The sequence below is a fragment of the Labeo rohita genome, chromosome 2 (genome assembly GCF_022985175.1).
Source record: "Labeo rohita strain BAU-BD-2019 chromosome 2, IGBB_LRoh.1.0, whole genome shotgun sequence".
Classification (NCBI taxonomy): domain Eukaryota; kingdom Metazoa; phylum Chordata; class Actinopteri; order Cypriniformes; family Cyprinidae; genus Labeo; species Labeo rohita.
This window is the reverse complement of record NC_066870.1, coordinates 7,326,562-7,342,225: the sequence shown is the minus strand read 5'-3', so window position 1 is coordinate 7,342,225 and position 15,664 is coordinate 7,326,562. Positions and strand designations below refer to the sequence as shown.

General features: G+C 36.4%; 1 protein-coding gene across 1 annotated transcript in view; it reads left to right on the top strand.

Moving 5' to 3' along the window:
* The window catches only part of ephb3a (eph receptor B3a), a 45,965-nt gene extending 34,378 nt beyond the window's left edge, over positions 1-11,587 (top strand). Inside the window, exons 13-16 of the mRNA XM_051138062.1 lie at positions 649-864; positions 3,230-3,379; positions 5,618-5,811; positions 10,932-11,587. Coding sequence (XP_050994019.1) covers positions 649-864; positions 3,230-3,379; positions 5,618-5,811; positions 10,932-11,040 — 669 coding nt within the window. The 3' untranslated portion in view covers positions 11,041-11,587. The remainder of the gene's footprint in view (positions 1-648; positions 865-3,229; positions 3,380-5,617; positions 5,812-10,931) is intronic.
* Positions 11,588-15,664: the final 4,077 nt, after the last annotated feature.

Genomic DNA, 15,664 nt, shown 5'->3' with positions numbered 1-15,664 from the left:
TAATAATACTAATAATAATAATTATTATTATTATTATTTATACTGCACAAACTGTCCTTGCTGCATGTGAACCTGTGTTTAATGTTGTCTGGATCATATTTTTTAATTGGAGCCAAAATGCAGTGGAGTTTTATTTCATGCACGGCCATTGACATGAGAGGAAATGGTGTGGTTGATAAGCCTATTTATTTTCCTGTCCCAACTATGTACGATAATATGGCCATTTGCATTTTATTATTAGAATTTAGTATTGTTTTATTCCCGCTGTTTGTGATCCTATCAGAACAGACTTGCAGCCCAGCAGAGAACCACCGCTTCTTCAAAGTTTCTCTATTCAGAAAATGAACATGAAAACATGTGGCTTTGATATTCTATGTGAAGTGTGTAATTGAATTACGGGTTCAGATATTCAGTGCTATTGCAAAGGAAATTCCTCCATAAGGATAAGCTTTTGTGGAGTTTTGTGGAGACACTTCTTCATAGCATTGGCATTCTGATACTCTGAAGAAGATTACGGGCTGCCGCGAGTAGAATTAGTCCACCGGCTCTGTCAGAGTCAGGCTGATTAGAACAAGTAGAACTGCTGTAGTGTCGTGTTTACATCTGTTAATGTCACTCTCCCTCTTCTATTGTACTGTTCCCGCTCAGCTGAACGATGGCAGGTTTACCGTAACGCAGCTGGTTGGCATGTTGAGGGGGATCGCAGCTGGCATGAAGTATCTGTCCGACATGAACTACGTCCACCGTGACCTGGCTGCCCGCAACGTGCTCGTCAACAGCAACCTGGTGTGCAAAGTGTCCGATTTTGGCCTCTCTCGCTTCTTGGATGATAACTCATCGGACCCCACCTACACCAGCTCATTGGTGAGTTTGGTTAAGGCCATGCTTGTTTGCTTTTTTATATAATAATACAAAAGCAATAATGAAATATCCTTGTTCCAACAAATCCTGCAATCCCCACTAAGCCATTATTGTAGCTTATCTTTAAGTACTTTGTCTGTACAAATTAGTAGCCAGTACACTTATACAGTCAGTTCTTTCCTTTATAAATAATAACATATATATATTATATAAAAAAAAATAATTGTATAAATCATAAAAAAAATAATAATAATACTAATTTAATTTAGGATGCAAAGGATGCAATTAAATGTTACAACTACTATTATTACTATATTATTACTACTATATTACAACTGTGTTAACTGTTTATGTTGGCATATATGATGTGCTATATCATTTGTATTTAATGAGTAATCATAATATCAGTTGGCAATACCATGGTAAATTTCTATTTTATTTGAAATAGAAATCTTCTGTAATATTTTGTTTACTGTCACTTATGACCAATTTAGATGGTACACTTAGTACAGACAAGTTTTTCCTTTATAAATAATAAACAAAATAATATATAAATTATAAAATATATATTATACAAAAAATAAAATTATATAAAAAATGATTTAATTTAAATTTTTAATTTAATTTAATTGAAACAATAAAAAGGACATAACTGTGGCCACTGCAGGCCATGTAAATTATAAAGTATGAAAGGATGCAATTATTATTATTAATATATTATTATACTATTATTGTAGCTTTATTGTATCATTATTGTAGCTTATCTTTAAGTACTTTGTCTGTACAAATTAGTAGCCAGTACACTTAGTACAGTCAGTTCTTTCCTTTATAAATAATAAAATATATATTATATAAAAATAAATTGTATAAATTATAAAAAATAATAATAATAATAATTTAATTTAATTTAATTTAGGATGCAAAGGATGCAATTAAAAATGTTACATTTTCATGGTCTATTTTATTAACTACTATTTTAACTACATTATTACCACTATATGACAACTGTGTTAGCTGTTTATGTTGGCATAGATGATGTGCTATATCATTTGTATTTTAATAAGCAATCATAACATCAGTTGGCAATACCATAGTAAGTTTCTATTTTATTTGAAATAGAAATCTTTTGTAATATTTAGTTTACTGTCACTTATAACCAATTTAGATGGTACACTTAGTACAGACTTTCCTTTATGAATAATTAAAAAAACAAATTGTAAATAATAAAATTATATATATATATATATATATATTATATTAAAAAAAAAATCATTTTAATTTAATTGAATTCATTTTAATTTAATTTTGGATGCAATTAAAAAATGTGAAATATTCATGGCCCATTTTATTAAGTACTATTATTACTATGTTATTACTACTATATTACAACTGTGTTAGCTGTTTATGCTGGCATAGACAATGTCAATCTATGCCATGGCAATACCATGGTTCTTTGATTTACACCATGATTACCATATTAAAATACCATGGTATTTACAGTACAAGGTATTTCAAAGAATACTGTGATGCTTTACATATGCTGTGGTGTTCATGGGCTTGATATATCTCCAAAACCAAGTTAGTATGGTGCTGTTTAGTATTTTTTGTTAGTATATTAAGCTGAAAGAGCCCATGAAATCATTTTTGTGGATTTTAGTCCATGTCCATTAGCTTTGAGGGAATTTTTCAGAGAGCATCTTATCGAAATCCAGGTGCCAGAGAGAAATGTAGCAATATCTGTGCTTTACAGATACAGTGTGCATTAAGAATTGATAAGAACAGCCTTGACCATCAGAATCGGGAGTACAGATGGCATACTTGATATGTGGAAGAAGCCTGTCTCTATCTCTGTCTGTTGGAAACATATGGATGTAGTCAGTACAGTACATGATGGCTTGTTCGGTGTGTCCGACATGATAAGCTACGGATAAGGGAATTGAATGACTAGAATCCCGTATAAATCCTTTCATTTTATTTTTAGCATCTACATCAACTTGTTTGGCCAAAAATGTTGAGTAAACATTTGTGTCATTACCAGCTAAGTAGTCAGTGAAGATTTAGCACTAGCATGCTCGTTTAGCTCGTACTTTGCTTGGATTAGCGTATTGATTAGTCTTCCCGTTCACGTTGTCTGTTTGAGGGATAGATCAAACCCTTGTGTTTATAGTTAGATTCCTGCCATTTTATTTTTACTGGTTTTCATCTCAGATTAATGAACCCGGCGCAGATACCCCGTGGGGAGGAAGCCGTGAGTTGGGGCAGAGTCTTTGCGCTAATTAGGCAGCTGAAGACTCAAGCCATGTCGTCGGTTTTAAAGTCAGTGTTTGAATTTAATGGCTTCTCTGTGTGTATGTGTGTAATTATGTAGGGGGGGAAGATCCCCATCCGCTGGACCGCCCCCGAGGCCATCGCCTTCAGAAAGTTCACCTCGGCCAGCGATGTGTGGAGCTACGGCATCGTCATGTGGGAGGTTATGTCATTCGGGGAGAGGCCGTACTGGGACATGAGCAATCAAGATGTATGTCAACTTATGTTATATTTTGAGTAATCTCATGACATCTCATGTTTAGGTCACATTTCTAACAAACAATGACAAGTAAGAAATTGGATTTCTCCCCAAATTTTGATTGCTGTAATGTATCTGAATGTTTTACTTTTTCATTTTTATAATTCCCATAATTCTTAATGGTGTTTTCATATTTATGCAGAACTAAATAAAAAAAAAATCAATGTGTTACAGTATTAGCAAAAATACTGTAATAGCATTTTTTTATTCAAATTATTTAAAATTAATTATTTAAATTATATATTATTTGTTTGCATTACAGGAATAAAAATGGCATTATATATTAAAAATAATTATATTAATATATAATTTTATTTATTGTATATCAATATAATGAATGCTTTAATCTTAATATCAGTTAATCTATTTAATTTATTACCAGTAAAAAGCACAACTTTAGCCATAGGGCCAGGTACATTTGATTGAATAAAAAGGAGGGAAATATATGGAATCCCATTTCCTCCACTCAATAAAATATTTTAAAAGTAATCGCGACATTTTATCTAAAAATTCTAACTTTTTTTCTTAGATTTGAGATATAAACTGGCAATTGTGAGTTAAAAAGTCATAATTACAAGAAATTGTAATAAAATTAAATCAGAATTGCGTGACATAAACTTGTAACTGAGTTCTAAAGTTCTTTTAAAAAGGGATTATTTTTAAAAAAAAATTTAATTCGGTAAAATTGCGACTATATATAACACAATTCTGACTTTATATCTCACAGTTCTGAGAAAAAAGTCAGAATTGCAAGATGTAAACTCACAAATACCTTTCTTTCTTTTTGTTTTTTGTTTTTTTGTTTTTTTTACATTTTTTTCAGTGAAATCTTATTATTATTATTATTTTTTTACCATTATTCCTATTATTTTCAGTGGTGATTCTCATATATATGCTGATTTTAATCAAACAGCATTTTAATAAAAATCACTGTTTAAAAAAAAAAAAAAATTATTAAATAAATGGTAGTACAGCTTATACTACAACTATACTAAACACTAAATACTTTGAATAATTTTGAATAATATAATATAATATAATAATGACTTTTTTGAATAACTTGGGTAATAAAAATGGGTGTGTGTAAAAAGAATAAATATTAATGGTAATTTATTACAGGGTTCGTACAAGGTGCTTAAAGTGCTTGAAGTAATTGATTTTGAAATTTAAGGCCTGGAAAACCCTTCAAGATATTCCACTAGCAAAAAAAAAGATCAAATTAAAAGAGCCAATAATTTTTGAATGTCAACATTGCTTGTAACAATTTACATATTGATAGGTGAAACTGAGTTTTTCGAAACTCTGAATCAGTTAAACCACTGTGTCACAAAACGATTCACTGTTTCAAAGCGCTCCAACTGGATCGCGTATCACAAATAATTTGATTCAAATAGGCAATTAAGATCGCATATCACAAATCATTTAATTTAGATCGGGACTTTGCATATCGCAAATCTTTTAATTCAGATCAGAACTTCGGAGCAGGTGCACAAATCATTTGATTCAGATCAAGACTTTGGAGCGGGTTTGCGAATCATTTTGGGACTTCAGAGCGCGTATCATTTGTTTTAGATCAGAATTTCAGAGTGGTTTCGCAAATATTTTTTTCAAATTTTTTTTTATTAAACAGTAGAAAATATCATACAATTAAGGCAGTACAGTTACAAAGCCCTTGTGAAAACTAACCGTGGTTTTAACTGGAAAGAGAAAACATTGTGACCAGTGAGTTCTCTGATTGAAGTCCTTGAAAGTCAAAAAAGTAGTGCTTAAAAAGTCCTTGAAAGTCGTGCAATTTCACTTTACAGTGTCTGTATGAGCTCTGTTATTAATAAGCCATTCTTTGGCAGTATGATATTTATTATATTCTTTTATTTTGGTGAAATATGACCCAGACATTCTTGGCAGGTTTCATGAGATCCATCCTTTCACACTTAATAGTGTGAATATCTCTTTTATCATAATGTATATGATCTCTATTCAGTGCTATTGCTTCTGCTGTTTTGTCTATATTGCAAGTACAGTGCTATATGTTTTATTCTGAGATGCTCTTTTTTCGACTCTATTAGTCTTTATTATGGTTTAACGATTGTTACATTTCAGTCGTATACTGTATGCCTAATAAAACTCGTACTGCCTATCTTGTCCTAATGCAAAAGGACAGTGTAATTGCTCTGTCTGTTGATGCTGTAGGTAATGAACGCAGTGGAGCAGGACTACAGGCTGCCTCCTCCCATGGACTGCCCCGCAGTGCTGCACCAGCTCATGCTGGAGTGCTGGGTGAAGGAGCGGAACATGAGGCCTCGCTTCGGACAGATCGTCAGCACACTTGACAAGCTCCTCCGCAACGCCGCGAGCCTCAAAGTGCTTACCAGCACACACTCAGGGTGAGCAGAAAACAGGCCAGATTAGACACGGGTCAATTATGGCTTTGACTTACAGGAGAAGACGGATCTTCCTACTGAAATATAGTTTGGCAAATCACAACTGGCAGAGCATGCGGCAAATAGTGCGCCGTTACTGCTTCTTCTACTGTTAAGCATGAAAATATGTCATATTGACATTTTGAAATTTGAAATGTAGACCCTATTATAAAAATCTTCAGCGGAGAAGAAGATAGTTCTGCTCAGAGGCTGCTTTTTTGATGACTCAGGAAACATAATTTTATGTCATCTAATTACTAACTCATCTCAGAAGTATGAAAGCCTGTTTCTAATTGTCACGTAAAAAAGCCACACTGTGAGATACAAACCTAATTTGTCAGAAATTAATAATTTGTCAGAAAGTGGCATTGCAAGTCACATTATGAGACATAAAGTTGCAATCTCAAGAAGATGCAGCTAACAATATTAAATTACAATAATAAAGTCGCAATTGTGATCACATTGTGGGACGTAAAGTCAGTTACAAGAAGATTTTAAGATTGTGGGATTTAAAATGGCAATTACAGGTTACAATTGTGAGTTATAGTCACTTTGCACTGTATAAAGTTGAAATTAAAATCACAAGACAAATTGCTAGACAAAGTCACATTGTAAGATTCAAAATGACAGTTACAAGAATCAAAGATGCAATGGGACTGATATGTAAGGTCACGTTTTGGGATTTAAAGTCACAATTATGAAAAAAGGCAAGACAAAGTCACATTGTAAGATTTCAAATGGCAGTTACGAGAATCAAAAACGCAACTGCGATGTAACAATGTGAGAAATAATTTCGCAAGTCACATTGTCACAAAAAAGTCACACTGTGAGATTTAAAATGCAATTATAAGTCTCAGTTGCAAGATATATTTGTGCAATATAAGGTTTAAATTTCGAGTAACACTATTTTAAGGACCAATTCTCACTATGAATTAGCTTAGATCACTTGAAGGGGCCATCGGATGCAAAACTCACTTTCACAAGTATGAACATAAATGTGTGTTGGCAGTGTGTGTACACAACCACCTTATAATGACAAAAATCCACCCATCTTTTTTCAAATCAGGCCATTCTCAGCTTCTTGTTAGTGTGACGGCACACAGACCAGGGATGCTCCCAAGATAGTTGATTGACATGACTTACCTTAGACCCGCCCTAAATGAGCTCAGAACAGTCAGACCGCCATTGTGTTGACTCCAGTGAAAGGGGAAAACATGAATGTCTCAGACTGAGCGATTGAGGTGTTCTGTTGTTATATGTAGTAATGAACATAGCAGTCATCATTTACTTCCAACATCTGAGCCACTGAAGATGCAGAGGATTAATGATACTTTCATTTTTGAAGTAAATGCGCCCGGCAGTCTACATAAATGTGTCTATGTTCACCTACAGCAAAAGTGCGAATAAAGGTTTTTATTCATCTTGTAAATCGGCTTTCTTAATAATGTGCTAGTTAGCAAGTTTCACAGTTAAATGCGGCTAAATGTGGCTGAAGTGAACATTACGGCTTGTCACGCCACAGAAGAGAGGGGCGGGGTGAGCAGAGCTCATTAGCATTTAAAGGAACATGCAACAGAATGGCTCGCTCTGAGGGGCTGATTTTGACTTGGTAAAAAGGGTGATTTATACTACCACTGAGAAGTTTTAACCAAAGTATGTTATATACTTCTCATTAAGACCCTAAAGAATCATATCAGCTTGTGGAAAATGGGCATCAGATGACTTCTTTAATCCTACCCATACCTACATTTAACAACTAACTTACTAACTATTAATTAGCAAGCAATTTAGGAGTTTATGGAGGGAAAACTCATAGTTAATAGTGAATATGTGTTCCCTATTCTAAAGTGTTATTAAATTTACAAGAAAGATTTAAAATATAACTACTCTAAATAAGGTCACAGTAGCGTGGTACAAAGTCACAATTACCTTAGTTTTTACTAGCAGAAACAGAATAGAAACAGTGGCATGCAGTGAGGCTATTTTAAAATGAACATGGAAAGCACAACTCAGATTTAGTCTTGGAGGAAATTTTTGATGAGAAATGTTCGAGTTCATATTGTGCGTTTGACATTTGATTGATGTTGTTAAAAACAGTTTGTGACATTACTGAGATCTCTGCGTAAGGGGATGTGAGATTACTAGGGAGAAACGTCTGAGAAACAAGAGACTTTGCTCTTTATGCAGTCTAGGAGAAACAATGGAGATATTAAAAAGAGATCTATCTTTCCTACGGGTAAAGCACAAGCTGAATTTTTAAACTGAACGTGCAGCAAAATACCTATCACGATAAGCTTAGCCCTCCCCACTCCTCACTATGTAAATCATTGTTTACCGTGTAGGGCTTTTTCCCCCACCCAGCTCCTCACGATAAGCAGTTTGAACCACATAAATTATCCAGCAAATAAATGCAATCCATAACACTGCTGAGTCGGACTTAGTCAAAATAAGCACGCTCATTTCACTTGCGTTTGTAAACGCGTTGCTCTCGCCTCAAGTGCTTTGAACCACACAGTCTTGGGAACGGTGTAACGGCTGACTTACACACAGTGCAGTGCCCTTTCCTCTTCACTGGCTGCTGTGTCTGCTCGCTGGGGAAGCTGGTTCGGTTCAGACTAGGGCTAGTGGAGGTGGCCGAGAGAGCTTAATAAGGGAGATGGAGGAGATGCTAAAAGAGAGCAATGACTTTAATTAGTCGGCTAATGAGCTTTTTAATGTGCCGGCAGTGAAGCCCCATGCCTAACGGTCGAGTGTGTATGGATACGCATGTGGGTGCGTCATGCCTCCGCGTGACGCTGCATGCTGATGGCCTGTGTATGATTCATTTATGTTTGCATCTGTATGCACGAGCAGCCCTGGCCAGGCTGTTGACATGCCATGATCCAATCTCCAGAGACAGCTGTGTGTCTACGTGCGTGATCACTGTGCTCATTTGAATGAGAGTCTACACATTTGGCCTTTTTTTATTGAAAACTGAAGGAACAGTTTACCCCGAAATGAAAATACTGTCATCATTTCCTCTCATGTTGTTCCAAATCTATATGCTGTTACTTTTTCACTGTAAATCAAAATGAGGAATTTTTCAAGAATCTTTACTCAGCTCTTTCTGAGTTGTATTCCATCCAGAATTGAACTGAGAATGGCTCCAATTCAGCTTCTAAATTAAAATGAAGTAGGAAACAGAATTGAAATTTGAATTTGATAGCATTTGAATTTTATTTAAAATAAAATTGATTTAAAAGTACAGGCAAGACCAACTCGGATGGATGGATGGAGGATAGAGAAATAAATATATAGAGGGATGGACAGAAGGATGGAGGGACAGGCAGATGGATGGATGGTGAGATAAATAGATGGATGGATGGATGGATGGATGGATGGATGGATGGATGGATGGACGCATATAGATGGATGGATGGATGGATAGATGGATGGATGGATAGACGCATATAGATGGATGGATGCTGAGATAGATGGATGGATGGATGGATGGTTGGATGAATGGATGGATGGATAGATGCATATAGATGGATGGATGGTGAGATAAATATATGGATGGATTTATGGATGGATGGAGAGAAAAATATATGGATGGATGGATGGACGCTTATAGATGGATGGATGGATGGACACATATAGATGGATGGATGGATGGATGGATGGATGGATGGATGGATGGAGGGACAGATAAATATATGGATGGATGGATGGATGGATGGATGCATATAGATGGATGATGGATGGATGGATGGATGGATGGATAGATGGATGGACGCATATAGATGGATGGATGGATGGAGAGATAAATATATGGATGGATGGATGGATGGATGCATATAGATGGATGGATGGATGGATGGATGGATGGATGGATGGAGAGATAAATATATGGATGGATGGATGGATGGATGGATGGATGGATGGATGGATGGATGGATGGACAGATAAATATATGGATGGATGGATAGATGGATGGACGCATATAGATGGATGGATGGATGGATGGATGGATGGACAGATAAATATATGGATGGATGGATGGATGGGCACATATAGATGGATGGATGGATGGATGGATGGATGGAGAGATAAATGTATGGAGGGATGGATGGATGATGGCTGGATGGATGGATGGATGGACAGATAAATATATGGATGGATGGATAAAAATATGGATGGGTGGATGAAGAGATAAATATACAGAGGTATGGGGAGATGGGCAGAGGGATAGATAGATAGATAGATAGATAGATAGATAGATAGATAGATAGATAGATAGATAGATAGATAGATAGATAGATAGACAAATGGATAGATGGACGCATGGTCGTATGGATGGATGGACAGATGGACATGTATAGATGGATGATGATGGATAGATAGATTGATGGATGGTGAGATAAATATTTGGATGGATGGATGGATGGATGGATGGATGGATGGACAGATAAATATATGGATGGATGGATGGATGGACAGATAAATATATGGATGGATGGATGGATGGACACATATAGATGGATGGATGGATGGATGGATGGAGAGATAAATGTATGGAGGGATGGATGGATGATGGCTGGATGGATGGATGGATGGATGGATGGATGGATGGATGGACAGATAAATATATGGATGGGTGGATAAAAATATGGATGGGTGGATGGATGGGTGGATGAAGAGATAAATATACAGAGGTATGGGGAGATGGGCGGAGGGATAGATAGATAGATAGATAGATAGATAGATAGATAGATAGATAGATAGATAGACAGACAAATGGATAGATGGACGCATGGTCGGATGGATGGATGGACGGATGGACAGATGGACATGTATAGATGGATGATGATGGATGGATAGATTGATGGATGGTGAGATAAATATTTGGATGGATGGAGAGATAAATATATGGATGGATGGATAGATGGATGAAGAGATAAATATATAGAGGGATGGGGAGACAGACGGAGGAATAGATAGCCTTTTTGACATTAACTATAACTATGCCTTGAAATGAAAACCGCCAGTGCTGTCATATGCCAGTTTTTCTGCAAAAGCTGATTTTTGTATTTTCCTCTCTGTAGTGATCTCTGTCGAGTTGGCGGGACCCTGCCGGGCCATCAGAGGAAGAGTATAGGAGATGCACAAGACATGAAACAACAAATGAGCCAAACTCTGCCCATACGGGTTTGACTGATTAAAAAAAACACCTGCTGAGCCTCCAGGCTAGCAACAAATTCCCATTTGAAGAGTAAACCTGACTGGGACAATCCATACAAAGCCAATGGAAAATTACTGGAGCCGACTATTGCTTGAAGAGCCAATGGAAAACCTGTATACAATTTGGGACAGTGTCGCACCCCTCCCAAGGAGCCTGTGGAAAACTACGGCGTGTCCAATGGAAAACTCTATGGGCCTGACGGGCAGCCTGTGTATGGGGCACCTGGGGAGTGCTGGGGAAAACACAGCACATGTTAATTGGAATTCTGTATGATGGCGCCTCAGGCAATCGTCTTTGTTCTTTCCCTCCCTTTTGTCATGACTTTCTCGTGTTTACACTGAATTTTCATTACATGGATTTAATTGACAACCTTTCTACTTCTCAGGTTCAGTTTGCATGTGTGCATGTGTTTCTCTAATGGCAAAAAGCGATCACTCTCTTCCAAAAAACTCCAATCCCTTCCATTCTTCCTCTCATTTGCCGGGGCCACAAACGATGAGACGGACTCGAGAATTATAAGCTAACTGTAATAATGTTTAAAAAATGTATTAAACGTAAGACCGGACTATTTGATGTTGGCTTGAGGATATTTTGCCGCTCTTTTTCCCTCAAAGACTTGTTTCTTCTGATCTTTTCTTCATATTGAAGAAAAGAAGAGTGGAACACATGAATGTTTCAAACTAGCCAGGATGGACTCAAACTGTAACTTTCAGAAAGAGAAGAGGAACATTTTCAAAGAATGGAAAGTCCTTTAAGGGCGAGCTGACTTTAAAAAAGCGGACTGTTACGATTCACAAAAGGTGTTTTATTTACCTCTGTTGTATTTTGTCTTCCATGAAACGCTCTTGAGAGATTTCTCCACTTGGAGGACTTCGGACTGTGATTTAAAAACTCCTGTTTCCCCTGCCTGTGAGCAAGGGGGAATTGTGTTCTGTGTGTGTATGCGTGTGCGTGTGTGTGTGTACAGTATGCTCATGTGTGCTTGAGAGAGCCAGTCGAGCTCTACAGCTTTACATGCATGCCATATTCAAAACTCAAACCTATCCGAGAGGTGAGATGACGACAGTTTGACTCAAAAGCTGTTGTTTGATGAATATTCCACTTATTTTAATTCAGTCTGTTCAAATATGCATAACTGTGTAAATAAATGCCTCATAAGAACTGAAGAGTCATCGACATGATTATAATGGCTGATTTACGAGGTCCGTGACACCCACATGAAATGTTCCAAACTACTTTACTCGGTGTGTACTTCAACAAAACGCTACATCGCTTTTTTGTTTTACACTCTATTGCACATGCAGCAAAAGGCAGTAATCAAATTACAATTTCCTTCAAATATTTCCTCTCTCATATGAAGCATTAGGAAATCAAGTTCATTTTAGTGAATCCATTTGTTCAGGCGATTTATATGACTCAAAAAATGATTTATCAAATCATATGACTCCTTGCACAGATGTTTTTAGCTCTATAAAATGATGCTGATACTTCAAATCATGCTTAATTAAACTAGATGAGCTAATATGAAGTTGGCTTGAAAAAGCCTTGTCTGAACGTTTGAAGCAGCTGCAAAAGCCTGAAGTTTAAAAGTTTAGATGTTGATAACATGTTGCTGGCATGATTTAACACATTGCTAACATGATATACCATGCTGTTAGTACGTTTCTAACATGACTTGCATGTTACTACTATTAGTATGTTGTTAACATGTTTTTATCATAATTAGAATGTTGTTAGCATTATTAACATGTTGTTAGCATGTTGCTAGCATGTTTCCAGCATTATTAGCATGTTGCTAACATGTTTTTAATGTGATTATGTTGCTAGCATGTTTACAGCATGATTAACGTGTTGATAGCATGTTTATGGAATAAGTAGCATGTTGTTAACATGTTTTAGTGTTATTAATATTTTGTTAACATGTTGCTGACATGTTTTTAGCAGGATTAACATGTTGTTAACATGTTGCTAGCATGTTTCTAGTATGATTAGCATGTTGCTAGCATGTTTCCAGCATTATTAATGCAATGCTAGCAGGTTTCCAGCATGTTTACCATGTTGCTAGTGTGTTTCTAGCATAATTAGTATGTTGCTAACATATTTTAGCATTATTAACATGTTGCTAACATTATAAGCATGTTGTTAGCATGTTTCCAGCATTATTAGCATGATACTAGTATGTTTTAGCATGTTAATAGCATGTTAGTATCTTGTTAACATTATAAGCATGCTGCTAGCATGTTTCCAGTATTGGTAGCATGTTGCCATCATGTTTTAGCATGATTAGCATGTTTTTAACATGATTATGTTGCTAGCATATTTCCAGCATGATTAACATGTGCTAGCAGGTTTTGAGCATGATTAGCATGTTGTTAGCATGTTTCTAATATAATTATAATGTTGCTAACATGTTTTAGCATTATAACATGTTGCTAACATTATAAGCATGTTGTTAGCATGTTTCCAGCATTATTAGCATGATACTAGTATGTTTTAGCATGTTAATAGCATGTTGCTATCATGTTTTAACGTGATTAGCATGTTGCTATCATTTTTTAACATGACTAACATGTAGCTATCATTTTTTTAACATGATTAACATGTTGTTAGCATTGTTAGCATGCTGTTAGCAGGATTAGCACATTGTTAACATGCTTTTGTATGTTTCCTGGTGAAAAAAAAAAAAACAGCATATGCTGGTGGGTATGTTTTGATGCTGGTTTAAGCTGGTCCTTTGCTGGTTTATGCTGGTCCTTAGCTGGTTTATGCTGGTCCTTTGCTGGTTTATGCTGGTCTTTGACCAGCAACATGACCAGCTAAGACCAGCATAAACCAGCAAAGGACCAGCATAAACCAGCTAAGGACCAGCTTAAACCAGCATCAAAACATACCTACCAGCATATGCTGTTTTTTTTCACCAGGGTTGCTAGTATGACTAGCCCTTACGATTTTATTCTATTTTCCTTCTTTATTTAATTATATATAATTATATTTTTAAATTCAACTACTGAAATGTTCAATACTAATATCTTAAATTGGCTGAAGCCTACTTTTTGTTAGTGGTCCTTTTAAAAGAGTAGCTTGACTGTGGTTTAACTGTTAAATTATGAGTCACTTGTAGTTTGACAAGTTCATTTCAAGATTCGTCAAGACTGCCAACATGACACAATTTCATGTGCGCCTCAAAGTCCAACATCCAATTATCCACAAGTTTGCCTGATATATAATAAAGTATAATCCCCCCGAATCGCCAGCGCTTATTTCTTCACCAGCAGACTTGGAAGGCGGTTTGTCAGTCTGATCAGAGCTTCTCTATCTCTTGTGTATCTCCCTGATTTCCCAAGTCAGATCTCCCTCTGCGCCGAAGCTCCGCATTCCCCACGCTGCACAAAAGCACGTTTGATCTTTCCAATTACGCTGGCCGCTCTGTGCAAGCCTGCAGATCGGAGAGAACAGCTTGGCAGCAGAATTGGTTGCACATCAGGCTCTTTTACTGGCGGAGTTATTCGCCCAGAGGTTCAGATCCACGGATCTGCCTTTGCTGCTGCCTCATCAAGAGAAAGGGACTGTTTGGGCCAAAAGTGCAGTAATAATCACAACGCGTGAACTCTCATTAAGATGGTGGAGGGTTGTGCGTGTGGGAGGTTGTGTGTTTGTGTTTATGTGTGTGTATCTGTGAAAGAGGAAGGGAGAGTGTTAGTGTGGGTGGTGGAAATACAGTAGCTTTGTTCCAAAACCTAGTGAGCTGCCTTACTGTCTACTGCCTACATAAGCATTCTGACGTTAATGAAACCTGTTAAGTGACTACTGCAAAACACTCTACATAGGCAGCATCTCTACATATGCTACAAAAAATAGCCTTCCATGCAGGACCCTCAATTTTCTTGATTTTAATGGTTATGTTAGATTGTAGCAAAGCTAAATGCCTTGAAAGGCATATAGCCTCACAAGAGATTATAATACTTTCTACATAGGCAGCAACTCTATATGCTGAAAAACAAACAGTATTCCACAAAGGAGCCTCGATTTTTCTCAGATTATAAGGGTTGTATGTTAGCATGTTGCTAAGCTAAAAACATTGAAAGGCATAGCCTTACTGTTACAATACATTCTATATAGACAGCAACTCTAGATGTGCTGTACACAAACAAAAGTTCACACAAGAATCTCAGTTTTCCTTTTCCAGTTTTAATGGTTGCATGTTAGCATGTCGCTAAGCTACACACTGTAAAAATGCATAACCTCCCAAGAGATTTTTATAGTACTCTCTACAAAGGCAGCATCTCTATAGCCTATGCTACAAACATACAACCTTCCATGCAAGAGCCTCAATTTTCCTGATCTTCATGATTGTATGTTAGCATGTTGCTAAGCTATATACCTTGAAAGTCATAACCACACAAGAGATTAAGACACTCTCTTAAATAGACAGCAACTCCATATATGCTGAAAAACAAATAGCATTCCACAGTAGCCTAGATTTTTTTCTCATATTTTAATGGTTACATGTTAGTACGTTGCTAAGTTAAATACAGTGAAAGTCAGCCTTAGAAGTAGCTGCTGCTACATAGATAACAACTCTTTAGACCAATTATA